General features: G+C 43.9%; 1 protein-coding gene across 2 annotated transcripts; it reads left to right on the top strand.

The window, feature by feature from the left end:
• Positions 1-1,893: 1,893 nt before the first annotated feature.
• On the top strand, positions 1,894-24,850 carry SLCO1C1 (solute carrier organic anion transporter family member 1C1). 2 transcript variants are annotated; one of them, XM_054988681.1, is made up of 14 exons: positions 1,894-2,022; positions 7,762-7,903; positions 8,002-8,134; positions 9,709-9,830; positions 10,024-10,170; positions 11,795-11,893; positions 12,709-12,954; positions 13,324-13,488; positions 16,375-16,570; positions 17,594-17,759; positions 19,075-19,259; positions 20,787-20,851; positions 22,332-22,449; positions 24,628-24,850. In XM_054988681.1, the coding sequence occupies exons 1-14, from the start codon at positions 1,894-1,896 to the stop codon at positions 24,848-24,850; spliced, it is 2,136 nt and encodes a 711-aa protein (XP_054844656.1). The 2 variants fall into 2 exon arrangements, with proteins under 2 accessions (XP_054844656.1, XP_054844657.1); XM_054988682.1 differs by lacking the exon at positions 10,024-10,170.

Below are 24,850 nucleotides of genomic sequence, written 5' to 3'. Positions count from 1 at the left end.
TTTTCAGAAGAACGTAAAGCCCACCCCTTTTAAAAAGTTGATGTATTTATTTACTTGTCTCGGTCGGTAGTATTTGCATTCTTTATTTTATTTCTGTATTTTAATGAATGCATTGCTTTGTGCTAAGGTCATTAGAGTCTGTTTGGAAAGGATTTCTGTAAATTACCACAGATGCTGATGTATAATATTATCATCATCATGATCATAATCATCATAATTCTTTATGGATTTTTTAAAGAATGGAATTCTTCTGAGCAGTGGACCCTGCACATTCTCAGGGGAACTCTGGCCCTATATTGCTCTCTTTAACAATCTGCTTTCCATTGGCGGGGGGGGGGCGTATTTTTGCCCATACTCTGAGGAACTTTAAGACTTTCAGAACAAAGTTCCATTGAAAGCAGTGGACTGGGATTTGGTCACAACTAGCTCACTGGAGGAATTCTGTTTCGAAAGGACCAAGCAAAGAACTGACCTCTTTCCAGAATGTTTATCAGTACTTGCCTTTGGGGTTTAGAAGTTTTAAGGCTGCTTAAACATGTGGCCTCATATGTAGTTTGTCATAGATGGTTGCTGCATCTTGGATTTAGCGGTCGTAAGGCTGTGTAAAGGATCTTCATAACGCACATTTAACTCCAGATTTCATGGGAGGTTGTTGTGATTTCAAGAGACAGCAAATGATCTAACATGTAACTGACATAATATCTGAATATTCCACAGGATACTAAAAAGTATCTCAAGTCAAAACATTAAGATCCATATAATAGAAAGTCATGCATGAATAGGGCTGCATGGATTTTTAATGTTCATAGGAAGCTGTCTTATACTAACAGTGCAATCCTATGGACAGTTCCTCCAGTTCACTGATTTCAGTGGGCTTAGACTGGAGTAACTCACCATAGGATTGCAGTGTAAGTGCTGTCTGCTTAGGGTCGTCTATTCTGACTTTCAGCAGCTCTTCAGACACTCAGGCAGAGACAAGTGTTTCCCCAGGCATTCCTGCCCAAGATCCCTTTAACTAGCAATGCTAAGGATTGAGCCTGGGACCTTCTGCACGCAAAGCATGCACTCTATTCCTGGAGACTGGGTGGTAGGGCATCGTAGGATCCAACATTGTATCTCTCTATTGGGAAGACCTACAGTTCAGTGGAAGAGCATCTGCTTGGCATGCCGAAGGTTCCATTTTCAATTTCTGGCATCTCCACATAAAAGAAGCAGGTTGTAGGTGATGACCTGAGATCCTGGAGAGCCGCTGTCAGTCAAAATAGACAAGACTGATGGACCAAGGGTCTGGTTCAGTTGAAGGCAACATCATACGTTCATCTGACTTTCTCAGGAAGCTCCTGTATCATGCCCTCTTCCCCTTGGGATCACTCTGCTTGGTAGGCAAAAGGCTTCAATTTCCAGTATCTCTAGTTTAAAAGGGACAGACAGTAGATGATGTGGAAGACCTCTGCCTGAGACCCCGAGGAGCCACGGACAATAGTGACCTTGATAGACTAGTGGTATGGTTCACTATAAGGTAGCTTCATGTGTGCGTGTGTTGCCCTCCCAACTGAGAGCTGGAACACCCAATGTGCCTTCTGTCCATCTTCTCCAGTAGCATATGTACAGGGGTTCCTCGGCAGATGTGAAAAATATTCCCTAAATGGAGAAAGTATGAAAGACACTGCCCTGACCCAGATAGCTCAGGTGATCTCATCAGATCTCAGAATCTAACCAGGGTTGCAGAGGCAGGCAATGGCAAACCACCTATGTTGGTCTCTAGCCATGGAAACCCCATGAGGGGTTGCCATAAGTCAACTATGACTTGAGGGCACACACCACCCCATGAAAGACACTGATCTATAGAACCCTTTTTGACGTCTTCTAGATTAACCGAAAGGGAATATTAAGATGGAGAATTCATCCAAAGAAAACACCCAGCTCTTCTTGAAGAACGCAGTCCTGTCCATGGATAGGTCATCTTCAAAGTCAGAATCTTCAGCATCGAAGGAGAAAGCAACATTCTGTGGAGGAATAAAGGTACAGCTAAAGTTGGGAACTGTGAAAGGTGGCTCTATAGAGTCTATCCTCCATTTTCTCCAGAGGAACTGATCTATGTGGCTTGGAGATTCCAGGAGAATCTCCAGCTGTAATTCCAGAAGAGCTCCAACCACCATTTGGAGTTTAGTAACCCTAGCTCCACCCCCCACCCCAAATCTCTAGGAATTTTCCTAACTTGGAGCTGGTAACGTTAATGTAGGCCACCCAGAGTTCCTTGAAGAGAGAGCAGGATAAGATGTAACAACAACAACAACAACAACAACAACAACAACAACTGCACTTATATACCACTCTTCTAGACAGTGCCTCACTCAGAGCAGTGAACAAGTTAGTGTTATCATTATCCCCATAATACAGCTGGGGATCTGGGACTGAGAGGAGTGGCTTACCCAAGGCCACCCACTGAGTTCATGGCAGCCGTGGGATTTGAGCCAACTGAATGTTGATTCACAGCCAAACCACTTAACATGTTAACAGAATAACATGGCTACAAATGGAATGATGATCAAAATATAAATCATCCAATCAAAACTTGTAGCTAGAATTAGACCTGACAACCTGAGAAGACTCAGACTCTGGATCCCTAATCAGTGGAACCCCCCATTGAGACATGGAAGTCATAACCAAAGCACTCATACCACTGAGTTGCGCAAGGTAGTGAAAGATTTCTGTATTGCTACCCAACAAAATCTTCCCCATCAACTTTTGAATTGGCGCTGTTGTTTTTATAATATAGTAATTCTGTCAATGGAGTAGCACTAGGCCTTCCATCTACCTGTCTGAGGAGGGGGATTGCTTGCCCCAATTTCCCACCCCCCAAAAAATAAGAAGAAGGAAGAGGAAAAAATGGTCTCCAAATAGTGACTTTCTAGGAATTCCCCTAGTCACTGTGGTAAAAACCATAGAGATTAGGGGAGGCAGCCTGGAGCATCACCGAGATGTCACATCCTCCCTAAACACCACCCTGTTTTGGCACTTTCCTCCAAATCTCCCAGCATTTGCCAAGGAACTATTGGCAAGGTAACACCCATAGATCAGCCTACAGCTCTTGGAAGCCCTCTTCAGTTGGTGACTGCAGCCATTTTACTAAGTTTAATAATATAACCCTATTCTTGGCTGCAGTCACAGCAACTGGGTATTCTGTCTACTGTGCCACAGTGAAGTTACTCTTTGCCACCACTGGGATTGCTGTGACTCAACCCCTGGTTGCTGCAGAGACTGAGGTCCCAACTAGACATGACAGTGTCGCTGGATTCACCATGGGAATGTGGTCGCCATTTTAGGGATTAAATTCTCTTTGTTTACAAAGCCATGGGGGCCCAATCTTGACTGGGATGGAGGAGAGGCACCTGTCTCCCCTAGGGTTGCCAGGTCCCCTTACTTTCCTGGCCGGGGGCGGGGGGCTGGCACTTACCGAGGTTGACTTCCTTGTGCGTGTACCACTGGGCGTGATGACATCACTTCCAGAAGTTACGTTATTGCGCCTGGCAGGAGTGTACCCACTACATGCTGGCCTGGGAGGTTTTTTGCTTCCTGGGCCCATTACCTGGGCCATTTCCCCCCACCAGCCATGTGAGTGGCAGCAGGGGGCAGGGGCCAGGAGCAGGGAATCCCCCGCTCCCACTGGGGACCTGGTAGCCCTAGTCTCCCCTGCTCCATTTTCAAGAGCCCACATTCTGCCTTTGGGCAATACAAGAGGGTATGGGGGGACAGGCACCCCTGTTCTCCCCACATCATTGTCCCACTCAGGATCAGGCCTCTACTGCTTTTGTAAATAAATGGAGACAGCGTCCCTGTGGTGAACTTGGGGACACCATAATATCCAGTTGGGACCTTAGAAGGGCAGCTGCAGTTAGACCTGGTGGGCAATTCCAGGCAGCTGCTGGCATTATAAGCCAACAGTCCATTTGGACAACTGTCAAGTCAGGCCACTACATTTAGCCAAGGCTACTGGAAGGGTACAGCTGCCTTACCTGGAAAAGGTTTGTTTTTCCATTTTGTGTACAGTACCAAATGTATTGTGGAAATACTGAGTTTCATTTGTATAATTTGTGACGCGTACATTGCTTTCTGTGTACATGAAAAAGGGGAGCATTGCGTCCTTAATGCCTGACTTAGGAAAAACGAGGCGGCATTGTTTCCAACAGGCACAGTTTTTTTTCAGTCTCCATAGCTAACTTATGGCAACCGCCCCCCACTGAGGTTTTCTAGGCAAGAGACTAACAAGAGGTGTTTTGCCATTGCCTACTTCTGCAACCCTGGTCTTTGTTGGAGGTTTCCCATCCAATTACTAACCAAGACTAACCCTGCTTAGCTTCCAAGATCTGACAAGATCAGGCTTGCCTAGGCTATCTAGGTCAGGGCCTTCTGTCCCTGCCCATACCAAATCCTGAACTAGACTATGGCAACTTCACACACTGCCCCAGATTAAAGGAACACCGTTGTCAAAACAACACAGATAAGTGGTAAAGAAGGGCTTAATAATACATGCCCCCCCAAGCCCCAATGCTGCTATATTCTTCAATCTCCACCTTGATTTCACCAGCAGCGGCTATTGTCTTGAATTCTAAGAGTCTGTGCTGATGAAATATATGTGCGTGTGGTGAGGGGGGAGTCAGAATCTTCTCCAAGTCTCTGGGCAGACTGGCACTGAACTGAGTCCCCCTGTTTGGAAAATTAAAAGCAAGTTGTGTTCATTAAACCTGCATTACGAGACAAATCAGATCATTTCCCTTCGGCCTCCTTCACGGGTAATCCGATTGCCTCATTGAATAAACCTCTAGTTGCCACTGAGCCACTCAGGAAGTGGCTTACTACCACCCAAAATAGACAGACAATCATATTAGTGTCAACATTTTCCCCCATCGTTGATTTGGCAACCCTAGAAGTAGGTTAGAGATGGCATACCTGTGTACTCTTCATTGTTTAAAACTCCTTGTAAATAAAGCAACACTATCATTATCAGGGAGCTAGGTTCTAGCCAGGTCAGCTCTCTGTTCTGCTAGTCTTCTGCTTGTAGATATTTTTTGCCTCACAGGATCATTTAAAACTGTGATTTCCCAGTTGGCTGTCTTGTGAGTAGACCAGGCCTCAGGAATATCAAGGGAAGTCCAAAGAGCTGTGATAAGTTAACCTAACCCTCTGGGTTGTTGTGAGAATAACATAGAGGAAAGAAGAATGTTAGGGTCCTTGGGTCCCCATTATGGAGAAAAGTAGTATATAAATTAAGTAAATTAGTAAATATAGATGAAGTTGAGGGGGGGCTATGATGGACCCCCCCCTTATCTCCCTCATTGTGAGGCAGATTTTCCCACCCAAATTCAGTTTGCCTGCTTTGGCTGAGTAGCCCTCAAATAGCATGTTAATCTTTGCACTTAGAAAGTCTGTTTGTCCCACCCTGACAGTCAGGTATAATTTTGGCTTTTCACTCCAGCCCAGGAACTTGATGGGGAGAAGTAGGAGCCCTCTTCCTTTTTGTTGGAAATGGCACTTGAACTGTATAACATTCAAAAAGAAATAACTTTATTTAACAGGTAGGGATTGAATAAGAGTAGTCATGGAACTGAAGTGCTGACTAAAATTTTGTTGGTAGTATAGAATACACTTTGAGTAGCAGGCAAAATAGTTTCCTTGAAGCTTAGTTTCTTTTATTCTTCTTTCTTACCAGTGAGAGGTGTTTTACTTAATACTTTAGTTACAGCAACAATGTTTCTTCACAGAGTTTTCTATGACAGCTCAGGTTTACTGGAGTTAGTTTAAAAACTGATTTCCCTTCACAACAGACCTGGGGTCCTCTTCAGAGCCAACCCCCCCTTTAGAAACTGAGCAAGAATTAATAATCTTCTCCTAAAAAGATATAATCCTTCTTTTGATTTGAAAGGGAGTCTCAACCTACTACCTAATCACTCTTGCCAAAACACATTTCCAGTTTTACGGTGTGTGTGTCAAGCAGGCTTCAGCTTGTGCTGACACCTACATTAAGAATTCTTAACTAGAATTCTTCTACAGGACAGTGATTATACAGCTAAGGCATAAGATTTCTTTTTCCTCACTGCAGAGGGCAACCTGTCTGACCTTCCCTGTCAGACTCTCACAGAAACTCTCCTAAATCCTATCAGAAACCCACTGTCAGCCTGAAGGCTGGCTCTAAATGACCAATCAGAGAGAAGGGAGCAATCTGTCACTCAAGCTCCCTATTCCAGGCAAGATTTGCTCTTTCCCTCCCAGATCTCTGATTGCTGCACTTAGGAAACTTGCTTTCAAGTGCAGTCTGTCACAGGGGCAAACAAATAGTAAGCTGTTTCATGGATTTGAAAAAGAGAAGTGCTCCCCACAAGTCCTCTCAGGTTCCCCACCATACAATTGGGCCCAGCTGAACCAGCACCACACAACTGGGCCATAAGAGAGAGGCTGCCGGGGAGCGGGGAGGAGAAAAGTGAAGACAGAGAAACAAACAAAGATGGGTGGGAAGGAGAGAAGGAAGCAGGAAAAGGGGTAGAAGCTATGGGGGCAAGGAAGGGAAAGAGGATATGTTGGGAGAAGAGAAAATAAGATGCACCCTGCAAGTCCTTGGGGATCTCCCAATTATTTGAATCTAATGGCAAAGATTCCTACTAAGAAAAAATAAGCAGTTGTGCTGGGACTGTAGAACGGGGGAAAGGAAAATGAGATCAATGCATACAAACCTCTCTGTTTAAGGCAACAAGACTATTCAGTGCAGGAAAGACTTTATCCCTAATAAAAGTCACCTTTTGAGTGGAACCATTAAATCGTATTACATTTACTCCTTCCACCAGAATGCCCTATTGAAGAATTCCACTTTGCAGATTTTATGAAATCATAGCAGCACGGGGGCCTTCCTAATAGCTTCCAGTAGACCGTTCCACAATGTAGGAGCCGTCACAGAGAATGTGTGCGAACAGGCAATGCTGGTTTTACATATTTGCAGAGTGGCACTTCAGAAGGCTTTGCTCAGATGAGCAGAGCTGTCACTATGGAACAGAGCAGGAGAGGGAAATTTATTAAAATTGCCCACATATTCCCATGCCTACGGCCTCTACCATACGGGTTAGAGATGTGCCTTCATAGAATGAAAGAAAGCAGAGTTTTTCAGGGTGCTAAATCTGGCAACCAATAATTTCTGGACCTTTGCAGAGACATCAAGGCCTATATGCAGCTCTGCCGATAGTGAACTGCAGCTAAACAATGTTACATTGCTCAATTTAATTTAATTTAATTTAATTTTAATTTATTACATTTATATTCCGCCCTCCCCGCTTCAGCGGGCTCAGGGCGGATAACAAAGATACAAAATATTAAATATCACTAAAACTACACGGGATGCCCCACATGTGGCAGGTTCGCACAAGTTTACCTGAGGAGAGTAGTCAGGCCAACAGTGGCAACAGGGCCAGAAGGATGGGAGGGAAAGAGACAGCGAGGGGAACCTGAAGCTGGCAGGCAGCTAGCAGTAGCAGAAGGAGCTGCTGAGGCTGCCACCATTGTCACGACTGCTACTCGACCATCCCGTCTCACAGAGAGGGGAAGAAGCCTCCAACTACATTTCCCAGGAAAACTTGCACGAACCTGCCACGTGTCGGGCATCTCGTGTAGTTCAGCTCTGAGCTAGAAAATTGAGTCTAAGCTTCTTGGATTGAAACCCAAGAGATCAATCATAGCATCACACCAGCTCTTGACATTTCCCCTTTTCTTTTGCAGATCTTTCTTGGTGCATTATCTTTTGTTTACTTTGCAAAAGCTCTGTCAGGAAGTTACCTAAAAAGTACCATCACTCAAATAGAACGAAGATTTGACATTCCTTCTTCTCTGGTGGGCCTAATAGATGGGAGCTTTGAAATTGGTATGTGATCTATACTGAAAGTATTTCATTTGAATATAAGTTTTCTTATGGACCTTCTTCTCACTCAGCTGAGATTCTTCTTTCTATGTTTCTTGAAGGGAACCTTTTGATAATAATACTTGTAAGTTACTTCGGAGCCAAACTACATAGGCCAAAGATCATTGGAGCTGGTTGCCTCATCATGTCACTTGGAACCTTTATAATAGCAATGCCACATTTCTTTATGGGGCAGTAAGTACATTATATATACTTTGTAGCTTATGTTGCAGAAATAAATGCATGCCTCTCTCGTCCTTCTAAAATTATCTAGTGTGATGCTGACTGTCAGAATAATGGCTAGGTAAAGTGACTGTGGGTGGTTTTCTGGGGGACCACACAGACCAGAATGGGAAGACTTAAATGAATTTGTGTGACACCATTCAAATTCTCATCCAGTAACAAAATCTGGGGTAGCTAACAAGCTTAAGTAGCCTTTTGAAAAAGGCTTAGACGGATTCAAGGAGGACAGGTCTGTCCAACGTTAGTTAAATGGGACCAGGACCAGATCAAGTTGTCCTGATAGGAAACTGTGGGAGCAGCAAGGTGAAACCTGTTATAGCCTCCTTGGGGAGCCTCAAGTGACACCCCCCCCCATTCAGAGACCCCTCCTTCCCTTCTCTGGCAAATGTGACTAAGAAATTATCTAAAGAATAATGTTCAAAACAATTCTCATTTATCTCTGAAGAGAGCCTTATACCCCCCTCCCTTATTGTTCTTATTGGTTTGTTGCTTCTTGCATTAGTTGCTGCTGCTTTTAGAATGAGTTTTATTTGGAATGTTTATTGGAATTGTAGGTCAGTTGTGGGGAGGGATCTAGTAACTGAGGGCCAAGCTACAAGTGACGAATGACACTTGAACGGCAAGTGTATTTCTCCCTGTTCACTTGCACTCCACTCAATCCACTTGCTGTTCAAGTGTCATTCGTCACTTGTAGCTTGGCCCTTAAAAGCAGGATAGAAATATTTTAGTGTTTTGGTGTTTTTTTTTACAGATTTTATCTCTGTGTGTCAGCTGTATGCTAGTTTTCAAATTTGCAGCTACCGTACTCTATTGTATCTGTCTTCATTGAATGACCCAACTGATCATATTGTATTTTTGCTCGGGGAATGTCCTAGCTATTGGTTATATTGTATTCACTTGCAGTATGTAGTCCACCTTGGATCTCACTGAGAAAAGTTGACTACAAACAAACAAACAAACAAACAAACAAACAAACAAACAAACAAACAAACAAACAAACAAACAAACAAACAAACAAACACAAAATTTTATTGCCCCAAGCAAGGGGAAGGGTCACGGCTTCATGGTATAAGCATCTGCTTGGCATGCAGGGGGTCCCAGATTCAATCCTCAACATATCTACCTAAAAGGATCAGGTAGTAATTGATGGGGAAAGACCTCTGCCTGAGACCCTGGAGAGCTCATTCATTCATGAGTTTAAGGTATACACATTACCTCCTGGGCCTGAACTGTGGTCATCCAGCTGGGTCCACTGGGGCTTGGTTTGACCTGGCCTGCAGGGGGAAAGCCCAAGAGGTGATGCCAGCCATCTCCTGTGCCACTGATGGCCGTGATTCGAATTTCTTAGATGGCCCTAAATGGAACTTTTGTGTAGTGGTACACAGAGTACCAAATGCTGGGTGCAAATGGCTGTCACCTTCTTAACCTTGTGAACTGAAGGGCTCTGCAATGAGATGTATGTTTATTTCACCCCCCACATTTAAGTAGGCCAAATTCTTGTAAAGAAACTGTTGGTTTCCACACAGCTATAGGTATGAGATATTTTCTTCCTCCTCCAATTCAACTGTCAGCATCTCCCCATGTCTGCAGGATCGAAATCAGATAACAGCCTCGGTCCTGGAAAAATCTCAGGGCAAAATATATGCAGGTAAGAATTAACGCGCGTTATTCCTCTGCACTTAATTGTAACCTTCAAGAATATCAAATTCAGTAGTGGTTCTTAAGCCATTTTTAATTAGCTTCTGTGTTTCCCAGTGGGAAAGGGTAGATACCGGTTATCAACCGCGTTCCTGTTCTAGGAGCACGAATGCCCTCCTCAGTGTCTGGGTTTCTGCATACAGGGTGTGAAAAGGAAACTGGAACTTCCATGTGGATCTATGTTTTGCTGGGGAATCTGCTTCGTGGCATCGGAGAAACACCAATCCAGCCACTGGGGATTGCCTACATTGATGACTATGCCACGGAAGAGAGTACAGCCTTTTACATAGGTACAATAATCTCTTTTTTAAGGGCAAAAAGGAAGTCTTACTGTCTCTCTGTTGAACACATGGTCTTACTTTAAATCAGACCTTTGTTCTATCAAGGTTAGAATTGTCTACTCTGATTCGGGGTGTACACGGGGGTAAAAATTCGGTTTACCCAAAGCGAGAAAATGATCTGTAAAACCCTAAAAGCTGAAGCGGCAAGCTGCTTCGGCTTTGGGAATTTAAATCGCTTCGGTATGCTCAGTAAATATTTGGAGCTTACCGAAGTGGGCACAGAAAGCTGTCTCCCAGCCCCCCCACCCCACACTTAGCCTCCCTGTCCCCCCACCTCTACTCCCTCCACCCCCACTTACATGTCCAGGAGCAACACAGATGGGCGGCAAAGAAGGCTGAAGCCGGCACTTCTGCCACCCATACCGCCTCCTCCACTGCTGCGGTGGCACGGGTGGCAGAGGCACTGGCTCTGGCCTTCCCCTGATTCGGAACCCCTGAATCTTTACGGATCGGGTCCAATTCAGGCATTTATCCTGAAGCCCGGTCTCAACAAGATCTGCTATCATTTCGCCAGCCCTGCAAGATGTAGATGTTCCGCCAGGCTTATGGGGGTTTAGGCAGATGAGCCACCCAACTGGCCCCTCTCAGTGGGGGGGATATACGCCAATACCACACTGGTGGTGTTTAAACCGCCCTGCCCTGTGAGCCCGAGGTGCTACATAGGGGCAAAATGAGCTGCCTTGTCTATGTTCAAATGCTGTATCTTATGGTTGCTACCAATGTTTTAAATTGTTTTTAAATTTTTGATGTAAATCCACTTTGAGCCCGCTTGTGGGAAGAGTGGAGTATAAATAAATAAATAAACAAACAAATAAACAAACAAATAAATAAATGGGAGCTTGTTGCACATTAATGAGTAACACAGTTTGCTTCCAGCACGAGCTTTCATGGACTAGAGTCCACTATTTCTGATGCAATGCAGTGTATTCTTACAGAACTTTTATTTAAAAAATACACAGCGAGGTCAAGAGATTTATAAAGCAGACAGTGAAATGTAATCATGTAAGTTTCAAACTGAATTGAGAAAAATAGAGACTGCTAGTTATGCTAAGCTAATCAACACCTGTAATATGTCGAAAGTCTCACTAAGGTAGTAAACACCATTAGTGACTTAATAATCCCAAATTCCTATTAAAATCGAGGACAGGAGTGGGGGGAGGGGGGAATAGCATGGGACTTATTAATGAATTCCAGTTCAATACTTTCACAATAGATTCTCCCTTGGATTTCTTTTGTAAGAGAATTGTGATCAGCCATCGACTGTCCTGGAAGAACAAGCAAGTTGCGCTTGTGAAACAGCCTTTCCTTTACAATCTTGGGTGCAAGAGATAAGAACTGGGCATAGCTAATGAAGAAATGGTGATTCCTCAACCAATCATCCTGCTATGTTGTCTTTTTTAGCAAGAGCAAATTACCATTTTTCAATCTCACAAGCTATTCGTGTGAGACTAGCCGGTATTCGTGAATTTGGGGAGGTATTTGTGAATTTCTTGCATTGTGCAGGGGGTTGGACTAGATGACCCTAGAGGTTCCTTCCAACCTTATGATTTTATTGTTTCTCTCTCCTTAACAGGGTGTGTGCAGACAGTTGCAATCATAGGCCCCATATTTGGCTTCCTTCTCGGGTCCTTGTGTGCCAAGCTGTATGTAGACATTGGTTTTGTAGACATGGGTAAGTCTCAACCAGTTTTAAATGTGATTTTTGTAACTCCGAATTCTATTGTCTCTGATCTTTCTGTTATAAATAGGCATTGTACATATAAAAGTCACTTGACTGAGAAAATTTTATATAATGTACAACAGATTGCCAGTTCTAAAAAAATAAATAGCATATATTGATCTCTAAAGCCGTGAAGTAGGACTCCCTACTCCCTTATGAACATTCCTGACCACTATGGTCATCTTCTGAGACCATGCCTTGGGGCCTACACCTCCTGAGATTAGGTGGGTGATGGCCCCAGACAGGACCATCTTGGTTGTGGCAGCAAAACTCTGGAATACAAATGGATGAAAACTGCCTTGATGGTGGTGCTGTAACAATTTTCCCCATTCTCTATGGTAGAGAGTCACCTGGAAGTGACACGGAATGGTAAAGACCCTAGAGATTGGTAGATCACAGAATATTAGGAGAATTCCCAGAGCAGTATAGAGGAAGTGACATCATCTCCAAACTCCAGCCTCCCAAGGTACCACCCCTCAAATCTCTTTGTATTTACAGGAGTGGGGCTGGCAGCCCTATTTGCCATTCATTTTTCCAGGCATGGTTTGCATGTTTGGAACGCATGCATGTTGAGGCTCAAGCAGCAAGGTCTCTGTGCAAACAAGATCCTGCTTGCAAATCAAGTGTGGTAGGAATGTTGACCATTTGGATCAGGCTACAGAATAAATAGAAAAGAAAATACTTTGAGCCACAGGCTGGCTGAGAAAATTTGACATTGTTCGAGTTGATGACAGATGGCTCTGCTGTCTTTTCCCCCCCTTCCACAGAAAGTATAACCATAACTCACAAGGACTCTCAGTGGGTAGGAGCCTGGTGGCTTGGCTATATAATAGCAGGCAGCATCAGTGTCGTTGCAGCAATCCCTTTTTGGTTCTTACCAAAGGATCTTCCAAGACCAGAGGCCCGAAAAGATTCCAGCACTTCCTCTGAGCAATCCAAATTCATTACAGATGATAACAGAGACCATCATGTCACCTATCCAGAGCAAGTTAAGATTCTCGAGATGGCTAAAGGTCAGTCAAGGCGGCTCGTTAATTTACTCTGATGTAAGATGTCAATCCAGATCTTGAAACTGTCTCCACTTGTGCTTCTAATGTGAAGTTGTACCCTTGAGCAATTACTATAACCCAATATGTGGGTTCCAAACCAGGGCCGTTTCCACATGCGATGTCGCGCAAATCTCGCGCGAGAAAATGCGATCTTCCATGTTTTTTGCGCAATGTTTCAGGTCGTTCCGAGGGAAGGTAAGCAGTGTGGAAATGGCCCAGAACTAAATTCCCATGCGGAAGCAATTTAGGGAAAATATTTTGCATGTAAAATTTCCCATCATATTGATTCCCAGTCTCTTTGTTAATATACTGACCCGCTGTTTTGCTTTGCAGATTTTTTGCCTTCGCTTAAGAGCCTCTTTGGAAATCCAGTTTACTTTTTATATCTCTGCTCCAGTGTCATCCAGTTCAATTCGTTAATTGGCATGGTGACCTACAAGCCAAAATATATTGAGCAGCAGTTTGGGCAGTCGTCTACAAAGACAAATTTTGTCATAGGTATGTCTTGGGTCCTTTGTTATAGGTAAGTGGGAGACGCCAGTGTGAGATGAGTTTGGGGAGTGGGATATGGGATGGGAGCAAGCTGTAGTTTTCCATATCCTTGAGCAGTGCCTGTTTGTGCACATAGATGTGTACATATAAATGTGTACACACGTTTGTTTGAAATTTTCTCCTGCCACGTCCTGCAGAATGGCTATTACTGGAAAAAATCCCAAAGCATTAAAATAGTCACTCTACAATCATTCCAAAGGGGGAGCTATGTTAGTCTGTGCAGCAGAAGTCCAGGGGCATCTTAAAGACTAACGTTATTCAAACATAGTCTTTCATGATTCAAAGCTTGCTTCATCAGATGCAGGGAGCAGCAGCAGGAGAATATATTTTTAAAAGGCTCTAGCCTAGGCGCCAGTACATTACTTCCAGGTACAAAATGGAAGTTACAATGGGTAGCTCTAGGAATAAAGGAAACTTTATGATATACCATAGATCTGAAGTGATTCCTAGAGCTACATCCATTGCACTTCTGAGTTGTACCCAGAAGTGATGTAGTGATGTTGCTGACGTCACATGCTCCTCTCCCACGTCCCCGCCCCTCATCCCTCCTGTGGGAGCCTGGCAACCTGCGGGCAACAGAAAGATGGGAGTGGAGTGGTGTTACAAAACAAGGCCAGTTAGAAATAATAACCAAGGGGAATTCAACCCATACATCCCTTTATGAATGTTAAGTAGTTCTGCTTCTCATGTCTCACTCTTATTGTCTCTCTCACTCCCTTCAAACCCTCACATTAATTTTAATAATTATCTACAAATGATGTACACTCCCCTCCAGCTAGTGTGGGGAATGACTCTCCTTTGCTTGCCCTGTCCATAAAAAACAGATTTCTTGCAGAAGTTTGCCTAATCTCATTGAAATTCTGTTTGCTTCCCTCAAAAGGCCTAAAAGGACAGTCTCAATTCACCTCAGATTTTGCTTTGAACGTCTGAAGATGTAGGAGATTTCATGAGTCCAGTCTTTGCTTTTCAATATAACTTGCCTGCTGCTGACTTCCCTCAGGCCGTGACATTTGTGCTGTTTCAAAGGACAGAGGAAAGGGAGGAGCTGGCATTGCTTCAGTTTTTCTAACCTTTTTCACCAAAGTAAGGGGAAGTTGGAATGGCATCATACAATTAAAAACAGGTTGAAAATCTTGGCCTGGCTAGCTTAAAAAGACCAATCTGGTAGGATAACCTGAAGGCCAATGTGGTTTCTGTGAGTTACAAAAGTTCTAATGCAAGGGTGTAGCATAATGAAAGGGTCCCCAACTGATCAGTGGAACACTCCTGGAGCTGCTGTGATGACACAAGGGAGGCTATGGCCTATACAGAGGCCCAAGCCAGATCATGACAAATCTGTAGTGATAAGCTGGAGTGCCATGGTCTGGGGCACAGCACAGCAGTCTGGGTCAGAGTTCATTTCTCCATCTCCCTTACTCAGTTGCTACCAATAGAGTCGATGCTGGATTTGGTCTAAAGCTGTTTTTTTCCCAGAAATGTTGAATTTTCTCTTTGAGGTTCGACCCATCTCTGGCTGCCTCCAACATATCCTTACAGTGAAATCTTAAGCAGATTCCAATGGACTTAGAAAGAACCTGCCAATGAGCAAGAAGGCTGGGGGTGGGGACAAAGGAGCATGGGTGTGACATCAGCAATGTCACTATGTCACTTCTGAGTACCACCTGCAAGTGCTAAAGGGTAGCTCTAGGAATTGCTGGAAACTCTGTGATAAAACCAGGAAGTGATGTATCAACATTGGCAAGAGTAGGTTTTTGTGCCCCTGCCTTGTTTTTAATTGTTTTAATATTCATACTTCTGAATTTGTTGGTTTTAACGGTTGGATCATATTGTTTCTACTTTGTGAGCCACTGTAAGCAGGACTCTGCAGAGGCGACGTAAATTTTTTAAACAAATAATAAAAGCACGACAAGGATTGTTCCAATGGCTCATCCAGTGGATTTCTGGCTGTTTCTCCTCCATCTTAATATAATTAATCAGAACATAGTAATGGGGATTCAAAGGCTATTATCTTGTAGAAGACCTGGCAGGCCAAATGGTTTTCAACTTCAGCTCGATTGTTGGCTCATGGGCTGCAAATTCCCCACACCTCCTAAACTGTGTATATTCCTCGAAGATGGCAGCTGGCATTTCCTGGCATGCCATTGATCAAATTGCAGTGTAATCTATAAGCACTAAGCAGCAACAGCGCTCCAAACAATTTCTATCCACAGCACAGTACCCTCCATTGTACTTCAAGCTTTTCTTAGTGCTAAGCCTTTAGCTATGTGTGAAATGATTTAAGATTTTTTGCAAAGCATGGAAAGGATAATTCATGAAGATCATGCAAAAGTTTTAGTGCTGTTGCTACCGTATAATAATATAGGTCACTGAAATAAGCCCAGAATATCTTACATATTAGATAGAGATGTGGTGGATTGCTATTTTTGAATTTTGACTTATAACGATTGAAAAAAATATCAGAAAAAATATTCAGTGACAGAATCAGGATTCATTCGCAGGGATCAACATCAAGGAATGTTGAGGGATTGTTAAAAAAGATATAACAATAACAATAACTTAATGCCCATTCAGAGTGGTTTACAAAATGTGTTGTTATTATCCTCACAACAATCACTCTATGAGGTGGGTGGGGCTGAGAGAGCTCCAAGAAGCTACGACTGACCCAAGGTTGCCCAGCTGGCTTCATGTGAAGGAGTGGGGAATCAAACCTGGCTCTCCAGATTAGAGTCCTGCTGCTCTTAATAACTATACCAAACTGATTCTCAATAGCCCTTACAAAATTTCTTGGGGGAGTTCCACTCACTGTACTGATTTTCCTATTTTGGGTTATAGGTCTCATCAATATTCCTGCAGTGGCCCTTGGGATATTCTCAGGTGGACTGATCATGAAGAAATTCAGGCTGAACGTTTTGGGAGCAGCAAGGCTGTCCTTGGCCGCCTCCTTCTTTGGTTACCTGCTGCTCCTTTTGCTGTTTGCCATGGGTTGCAAGAATGCTGATGTGGCGGGCCTGACTATCTCCTACCAAGGGTATGTTCTCTTGTGTCTTGTTTCATTTGTCAGCAGTATGCTTTACAGCAGTTTTGTAGCGGTGTGAGTCAGCAAGAGAGAAGCTGCTACATATTGCCAGTTGCTTCTTTTCATCTAAAGGAGGATGTAAGTCCTGTAGACAAGGAGGAATAAGAGAATAGATTTTTTGTGGTTGATTGTTTCAGTCCAAGTCTTGCCCTAGATGTTCTTAGTTAAGCTAGGGCCTGACCTGGATGCCCTAGGCAAGCCTGATCTCATCAGATTTCAGAAGCTTAACCAAGGTTGGCTGTGGTCAGTGTTTGTATGGGAGACCACCAAGGAACACCAGGGTCATGATGCAGAGGCAGCCAATGGCAAACCACCTCTGTTAGTCTCTTGCCTTGAAAACTTCAGCAGTCTTTTGCCTTGAAAACCGTAAGTCAACTGTGATTAGATGGTTCTTTATACACACACAGTTAAGCTAGGGAGGGCAATTCCCCTCTTTCCTTCAGATACTTCAAAGTCTGGCAGGAAGGATAGGCAAACATGGGAGGGTGTGCAGGTGTGGTTCCAGTGCATGATGTCACTTCTGACAAAAAAAATGGCATGATGTCATAAGATCACTTCCTGTTTTTTGCCGGAAGTGACATCATGCATCAGTGCACCTACCCCCCCCCCCAAATCCTTCTGGTGAGTTAAGCATAGAAGCCTGATGCATCTCATGTTCTCTCAGCACTGTGTTTAACTGAATAGAGTGAATAAAGTGAAATCTTCCTGCCCACATGATGTGTGAAGCTACTGTGACTGTAATTTTTCCAAAAAGTTTATTAAACCAGGTTTGAGAAAGAACATGGCAAAGCAAGAGAAAACCCAGAAAGTGGACAATTAGGGGATGACGTAATGTGGATGTTTCCATTCTGATGCCAAACGAGAGCAAAAGCTCTGTGTGGAAGCAACCTAAGATGTGAAGGTTTGTGACATCCCTGATCTTAAGTTAATGAGAATCTAATGAATAGCCAAAATGTGCCTTTCTCCTCTCTCCAGTCACCCACAGGCCTCTCGGTATGAACCAACTCTGTTTTCAGAGTGCAATTTGGGTTGCATTTGCTCCAAAAATGAATGGGATCCCATATGCGGGGAAAATGGAATCACGTACATCTCGGCTTGTCTTGCTGGTTGTAAAATGTCCAATGGAAGTGGGAAAAGCATGGTAGGTGGCTTCTTTCTACTTGACTGTGCCATATAGGCTGGAGCTAGCGCACATAACTATTCATAGTTCATGTGTTGATGGTGAACCCTTCCAAATTACAAGTCACCATATTATTGTTCAATCTTTTTTCCCAAACGTGGTCAACAGTGACTGTTTTAATATACCACCAAAATGTTTTTTTTAAATGTTGCATTTAAAAAATGTCAACAGTTTGGGGCATGTTAGTATGCTGAAACAGTCTCCATAATGTTCAAACGAAATGAAACAAATGAAAAATGTCCAAACATGCTTCTCAGATGTACTGATTTCATAATGCTACTAACCTAGTGTCTTATTTTAATTTCTTTTTTATTTATTTGGTGCCTTTTTATCCTTCAAGGAACTCAGGATGGCAGACATTGTTCTCCTTTCTGCCATTTTATCCTCTGAGAGCCAAGCTACAAGTGACGCCTGACACAGGTTGGACACTTGTCAGCTTCCCTCAAGTTTTGATGGGGAATGTAGGCATCCTGGTCTTGCAGCTGTAATGGAGAGCCAAGCTGTAAAACCAGGACGCCTACATTTCCCATCAAAACTTGAGGGAAGCTGACAAGTGTCCAACCTATGTAAGGCGTCACTTGTAGCTTGGCTCTGAGAGGTAGATTCGGGTTGAGAGGTCACCCAGTGAACTTCATGGCAGAGTGGGGATTTGAATCTGATTTTCTCGGATCCAAGTTGGACACTCTAACCACTGTACCACATCACTTAATAATATGCACAGATTTTTTAACCAAGTCCAAGGCCAGCATTGTTTTTATTTTACTTGATTTATACTGTGCTTGTCTCTCCAATGGGGACCCAAAACAGCTTCTATCATTCTTCTCTTCTCCGTTTTATTCTCGCAACACCCTGTGAGATAGATTAGTCTGAGACTATGGGACTGGCTCCAGATCACCCAGCAAGCTTCCATGGCAGAAAGGGGATCCACTCGTGGTTCTCCCAGATCCTAGCCTGACACTCTGACTGCTACACCCCACTGGCTCTTAGAGCAGAACCACAAGTGACAAAAGGCACAGATTGGACACTTGTCTGCTTCCCTCAAGTTTTGATGGGAAAGGTAGGCGTCCTGGTCTCCCAGCTTGGCTCTCCGACCGCTGTCCAATGGACTTTTCAACTGTCACTTGTCCAACATTCCGCCAAGCTGCCTACATTTCCCATCAAAACTTGAGGGAAGCTGACAAGTGTCCAATCTGTGCCTTTTGTCACTTGTGGTTCTGCTCATAGTCAGTCTTGTGTGTCCCTTATAGCAGTTCCCGTTCTTACTCTTCCATTTCAGGTATTTTATAACTGCAGTTGTGTGGAAATCACAGAATTTTCGTCCAGACCTTCTTCTGCTGTGGTGGGACCCTGTCAAAATGGAAAAGAATGCCCCCAAATGTTCCTCTACTTCCTGGTCATATCAGTAATCACCTCATACACCTTGTCCATTGGAGGCACCCCTGGATATATATTACTTCTACGGTGAGAAGCTTTTATTCTAATTTCTGACTGAACGCTGATCAGTGTCTGAAAACAGAGGGCTATAGAGTGCACCGGCTGCCAAGAGAAGCAGCTGTTTCTAGCTGCACAGTCCTATGTTGACTTTCTCCAGTCTAAGCCCATTGAAATGGATGGGCTTAGAGTGTAGTAACTCCATACAGAATTGACCTGCCGGCCACTAGCTTGCCAGATTGAGTGCAAGCTGATCAAATTTTGCTGGTACGTTTTTGGTACATATCTGAAGCCTGGAAAGAATCCAGATCTATTTTTTATTCTCTACGTCTTGAAAGGCCTGCTTGGACGCTGAACCTTTCCAATTTTGCATGAAGAATCTGAAATGAAGTGTTGAGATTAAAAAGACTAAAATACCACCCAACGGCAGCCAGTTCTGAAAATATTTCCGGGAATTAGATTTCTCGGGCAAACATCCATCACGCAGAAGCGGAATGACTTTCAAGTGCAGTTCATCTAGAATTCTAAAGAGGGCAGCCTTATACCAATATTGGCACTCACCGGTCCCTTGAGGCGATTATTGGAGAGTCTACAGCATTTGGAATATGCATATTTTTTCTACTTAAGAATACCTCAGTGGAGCATTTTGATTTACTTAGGGGTGAGGAGGGGTTGTTGAAAATGGAATTAGAGAGGAACACATGAAGCTGCACTGAGCTGAGTCTATCAATGTCCCTGTTGTCTACTAGAGTCTCTCTACATGAGACATGACACATGAAGAACACCTGTTGGGAGATGCAGGAAGGGGAAGTTAAAAAGACAGAGCCAGCAGCAGGGCAAAGGCTTTGCTATACACTGGAGACGTGTGAAGGGGCTGTGAAATGCCAGAAGGGAAACCTCAGCCTATTATAACCTCTCCAGGTCCAAGCCCAGTTCTGGAAGGCAGCTCCAGCCCATTTCCATTCCTCGCTGTCCTCGGGTTGCGATCCCACACAGTTTTAGATTGGAGAGGTGAAATTGACAGAGCCTTTGGGGAGGCAAAGATGAAATTAACAAACCCTCTGAGGAGCAATCTCTGCCAGCTCTGTCTTTTTAAACTACGCTTCCCAGCTAACATTGTATCTCCCTACACTTGACAAACACGCACCGAGGCATCTTGTGTAGAGAGACTCTCAGACTGACAATGGTCTCAGGTGGAGGTCTTTCACATCACCTCCTACCTGATCCTTTTAACTGGAGAGGCCAGGGATTGAACCTGGGACCCTCTGCACACAAAGCAGAAGCTCTGCCACTGAGCCCTGCTGAACAGCCATGAATGTTCACATCTCCTACCACCTGATCCTTTCACCTGAAGATGCTGGGAATTGAACCTGTGACCTCCTGCCTGCAAAGCAAATGGTGCTTTTCTACTGAACCACAACCCCTCCCTATCTTTGTGTTTTTCCAGTGCAGAATGAGGAGGTAGAGAGGAAGCATCATACCCATACTTTGTAGCTAATTTCTTACACTGTGAGTAAAGGGGAAAAAAAATAAGGTTTTGTGGTTTACATATTTCAGGTGCATCAACCCTCAACTCAAATCTTTCGCACTGGGCATCTATACTTTAGCCATAAGAGTTCTCGGTGAGTATGAATCTTCCTCTAACTCTGAATTGCATCAGGATTTTTAGCTTAAAAATGTAACTTGCTTAAGTTTAGAAATGTGGTATTCCAATAATGGAGAACAGAGAATGTCCCTCCATCCATTCCTTGCAAGTGGTTCTGCACTCATGCAGAATTGCGCACGTGGAAGGAAGTTTCAGGGAGGTAGCCGTGTTGCAGTGGAACAGCAGGATTTGAGTCCAGTGGCACTTTAGAGACCAACAAGATTTTTTCTGAGTATAAGCTTTTGAGAGTCAAAGAGATTTATCATCTGGGGCTATCTAAAGAAGGGAGCTCTGACTTAAGCGTATACCCTGAAAAATCTTGTTGGTCTCTGAGATGCCACTGGACTTTCATCCATGTGGAAGAAAGTTCTTTATAGGATGTAATGGATCCTTTTAACTCTCTACCCTACACCCACTAGCCCTGGGCCAGTGTGACATACCCAGCTGTTACTTGAGTTGAACCCTGTTCACTGGGAACACACAGGTATCCTACATGTATGCACATACATCTGTAAGAAGGAGCCAATGTGTGTTCACTTCACAAATAAAACCTGGGACCTTTACCTGGATATATGCGGAACATACATACGTATGTACACATTCTGCTGTACATATGTATGTTCCATCAAGTTGTAACTAACTTATGGTGACCCCAGTAAGAGGTTTTCAGGGCAAGCCAGAAGCAGAGGTGCTTTGCCATTGCCTTCCTCTGCAGGGTCTTCCTTGGAGGTCCCCCATCCAAAGAACAAGATCTAACAAGATCAGGATATACCACGCTGCCTTCCTCCCCATCCAGCTGTGTGTGCATTATTTATTTATTTTTATTTAACTTTATTTATACCCCCTTTCTCCTCAATGGGAACCAAAAGCAGCTTATATTATTCTCCTCTCCTCCATTTTTCCCCCTCACAACAACCCTGTGAGGTAGGTTAAGTTGAGAGTATATGACTAGTCCAAGGTCACCCAGTGAGCTTCCATGGCAGAGTAAGGAATTGAACCTGGGTCTCCCAGATCCTAGTCCGTCACTCTAACCACAACACCACACTGCTGTTGAATGTTACATGAGAATTACTCTATGCATGTATAAAGAAAAATGAAATCTACACTGTACTTGGCTTGTACGTGTGTTCAATGTAACTTGTGAACAGGGTTTTACAGTGAAAGGCACACTGGCACTATTAACAACAACAACAACAACAATAATAACAAGAACATTTGATTTCTATACTGCCCTTCAGGACAACTTAATGCCCACAGGGCGGTTCACAAAGTATTATTACGCGAAGGGCAATCTAAACTCTCCTCTGTCTGGAGATCAGGGGGCGGGGCCACCGGCCATGTGACCATTTTAAAGAGGTGCTGGAACTCCGTTCCACCACGTTCCTGCTGAAAAAAAGCCCTGCTCTTAACCATGAACCTTGCAAGTATATTAATGCTTTGTTCTTTGTTGAATGCAGCAGGAATCCCGGCTCCAGTGTACTTTGGAGTATCCATTGACACAACTTGTCTCAAGTGGGGAAGCAAACGGTGTGGTGGCCAAGGAGCTTGCCGGCTGTATGATTCGAATGCATTTAGGTGACTTGTTTTGTGGGTTTCTTTGGGAGGTTCATTTCTTGGGAAGGTTTTCTGAATATAAGAATTTCCCCAGGCATTACGCATCTTTCAAGGATTTGCTGCTCTGCTTTAATGTCATAATGGCCCAGTGTAGGCAGGTACAATGCTGGCATTTGGAGTCGGGACCATCATGCAAGATAAGGGGAGTTGTCCTCTCCACACACCTGACCTGAAGTGGCCCCACGAAGTTGCTGTTTGTCCCAGTGGATCAAATGTACAAATAATCCATATCTTGTATTGTCGAAGGCTTTCACGACCGGAGAACGATGGTTGTTGTGGGTTTTCCAGGCTGTATTGCCGTGGTCTTGGCATTGTAGTTCCTGACGTTTCGCCAGCAGCTGTGGCTGGCATCTTCAGAGGTGTAGCACCAAAAGACAGAGATGTCTTTTGGTGCTACACCTCTCTGTCTTTTGGTGCTACACCTCTGAAGATGCCAGCCACAGCTGCTGGCGAAACGTCAGGAACTACAATGCCAAGACCACGGCAATACAGCCCGGAAAACCCACAACAACCATAATCCATATCTTGTTTTGTTTCTCTAATTAGGCCAATAGTAGCTCAACAGGGCTTAAACCTCCACTCACACTGCAGTTGAATTGGGCCCATGCATAGCTGCATTGCTTGCTGTTGCTCCAAGCAGTGATGGGAGAAAAATTGGGGGGGAAATGATGTCACCAATGTTGGTATGTCACTTCCAGGTATTAGCCAGAAGTGACTAAGGATACCTCTAGAAATAATTGGAAACTAAAGTTTTTGGCAATTCCTAGAGCTACGCTTTGACACTTCTGAGTTGCGTGAAGATGAAGAGACAATTGGTGCAGAAGAAAAAGAATCTTTAATAGTTGTATAATACCTGTACACGTTTGTCAAGGGGAATCTTCCAGATTCTTTTTAGTTCCGTTCTTATATAATAACAATAACAACAACAACATTTGATTTATATACCACCCTCCAGGATGACTTAACACCCACTCAGAGCGGTTTACAAAGTATGCTATTATTATCCCCACAACAAAACACACTGTGAGGTAGGTGGGGCTGAGAGAGCTCCTAGAAGCTGTGACTGACCCATGCAGACCAATTGTCTCTTCATCTTCGTTTTGCCTTGGTGCAGCCCCCCTTCTTCTTCATTAACTTCTCTGTTGTACCCAGAAGTGATATACTGATATAACTGCCGTTGCTGACATTGCAGCTACCTCCCAAGTCTCCACCCTACACATGCACCCCTGCTATTTTTCTATTTCAAGAAGCAACGGACAAAGATCCATTTGTGGAACTCCCAGAGTCTTGTTTTGTTTGCCCTTAGGTACCTTTTTCTCCGTGCTAGTCCACAGCTAGATGTGCTTCCATGGTGCCAAGCACTGTTCAGGAACTGGGCCATTGCCAATGAGATGAATTCTTAATCTTGCACATTGTGATCAAGTGGCCCATCCATCTCCAGGCATACTCATTTTCCTTCTGGGAGTAGCCTGCCCACTGAAATAGAGCTGGCTAACTCTGATGGCCTTCTTCCACACACATTGGATAATGCGCTTTCAATGCACTTTGAAAGTGCATTATCCATGTGAATGAAAGCAGCCATAGAAAGGCCTCACATTGTTAAAAATGGCTAGGTACACTATAGGACGTTGCCTGACATAGTAGCAGAATCCTTGTGTGGTGGTGGCTAGCTGGTCAAGTAGACTCCATAGAGAGTCTATTTAGATCTTCAGCTAGCATGTATCCAGAGGAGTTAGCCGTGTTAGTCTGTAGTAGCAAAATCAAAAAGAGTCCAGTAGCACCTTTAAGACTAACCAATTTTATTGTAGCATAAGCTTTCAAGAATCAAGTTCTCTTCTTCAGATGCACAGTTCGGATCATGCATCTGAAGAAGAGAGCTAGCATGTAGGGGAGGATATTGATTGTGCTGGGAAGAGAATCGGTAATCTCTGTGAGTGATTCTGCACACGTTGGATAATGCACTTCCAATCCTCTTTATAGGTCATTTGGAACGGATTTTTTTGTGTGCGGAACAAAAAATCCACCTCAAATGATTGATAAAGTGGATTGAAAGTGCATTTTCCAACGTGTGTGGAATCAGCCTGTAGCACAAGCCTATCAAGCTATGTAAAGGATTCAAACTTCCTTCTCACCTCACAGGTACATCTATCTGGGTTTGACCATTGCTTTGGGCACCATGTCCACTCTTCTCAGTGTTGCTGTCCTGATTGTTCTAAAGAAAAGGTATATTCCGCACAATGAAAGCATTGTCACCAGTGGACAGAGGGGGACAACCTCTGCTAAGAACCAGACAGACAACTTTGTCAACAGCGACCACCTGATTCAGACAACCTACTGGCCAGAGAAAGAGACACGGCTTTAG

The sequence above is a fragment of the Eublepharis macularius genome, chromosome 9, assembly GCF_028583425.1.
Source record: "Eublepharis macularius isolate TG4126 chromosome 9, MPM_Emac_v1.0, whole genome shotgun sequence".
NCBI classification, from domain to species: Eukaryota; Metazoa; Chordata; class Lepidosauria; order Squamata; family Eublepharidae; genus Eublepharis; species Eublepharis macularius.
The sequence above is the reverse complement of the archived record's forward strand: the minus strand, read 5'-3'. Positions and strand labels throughout refer to the sequence as shown.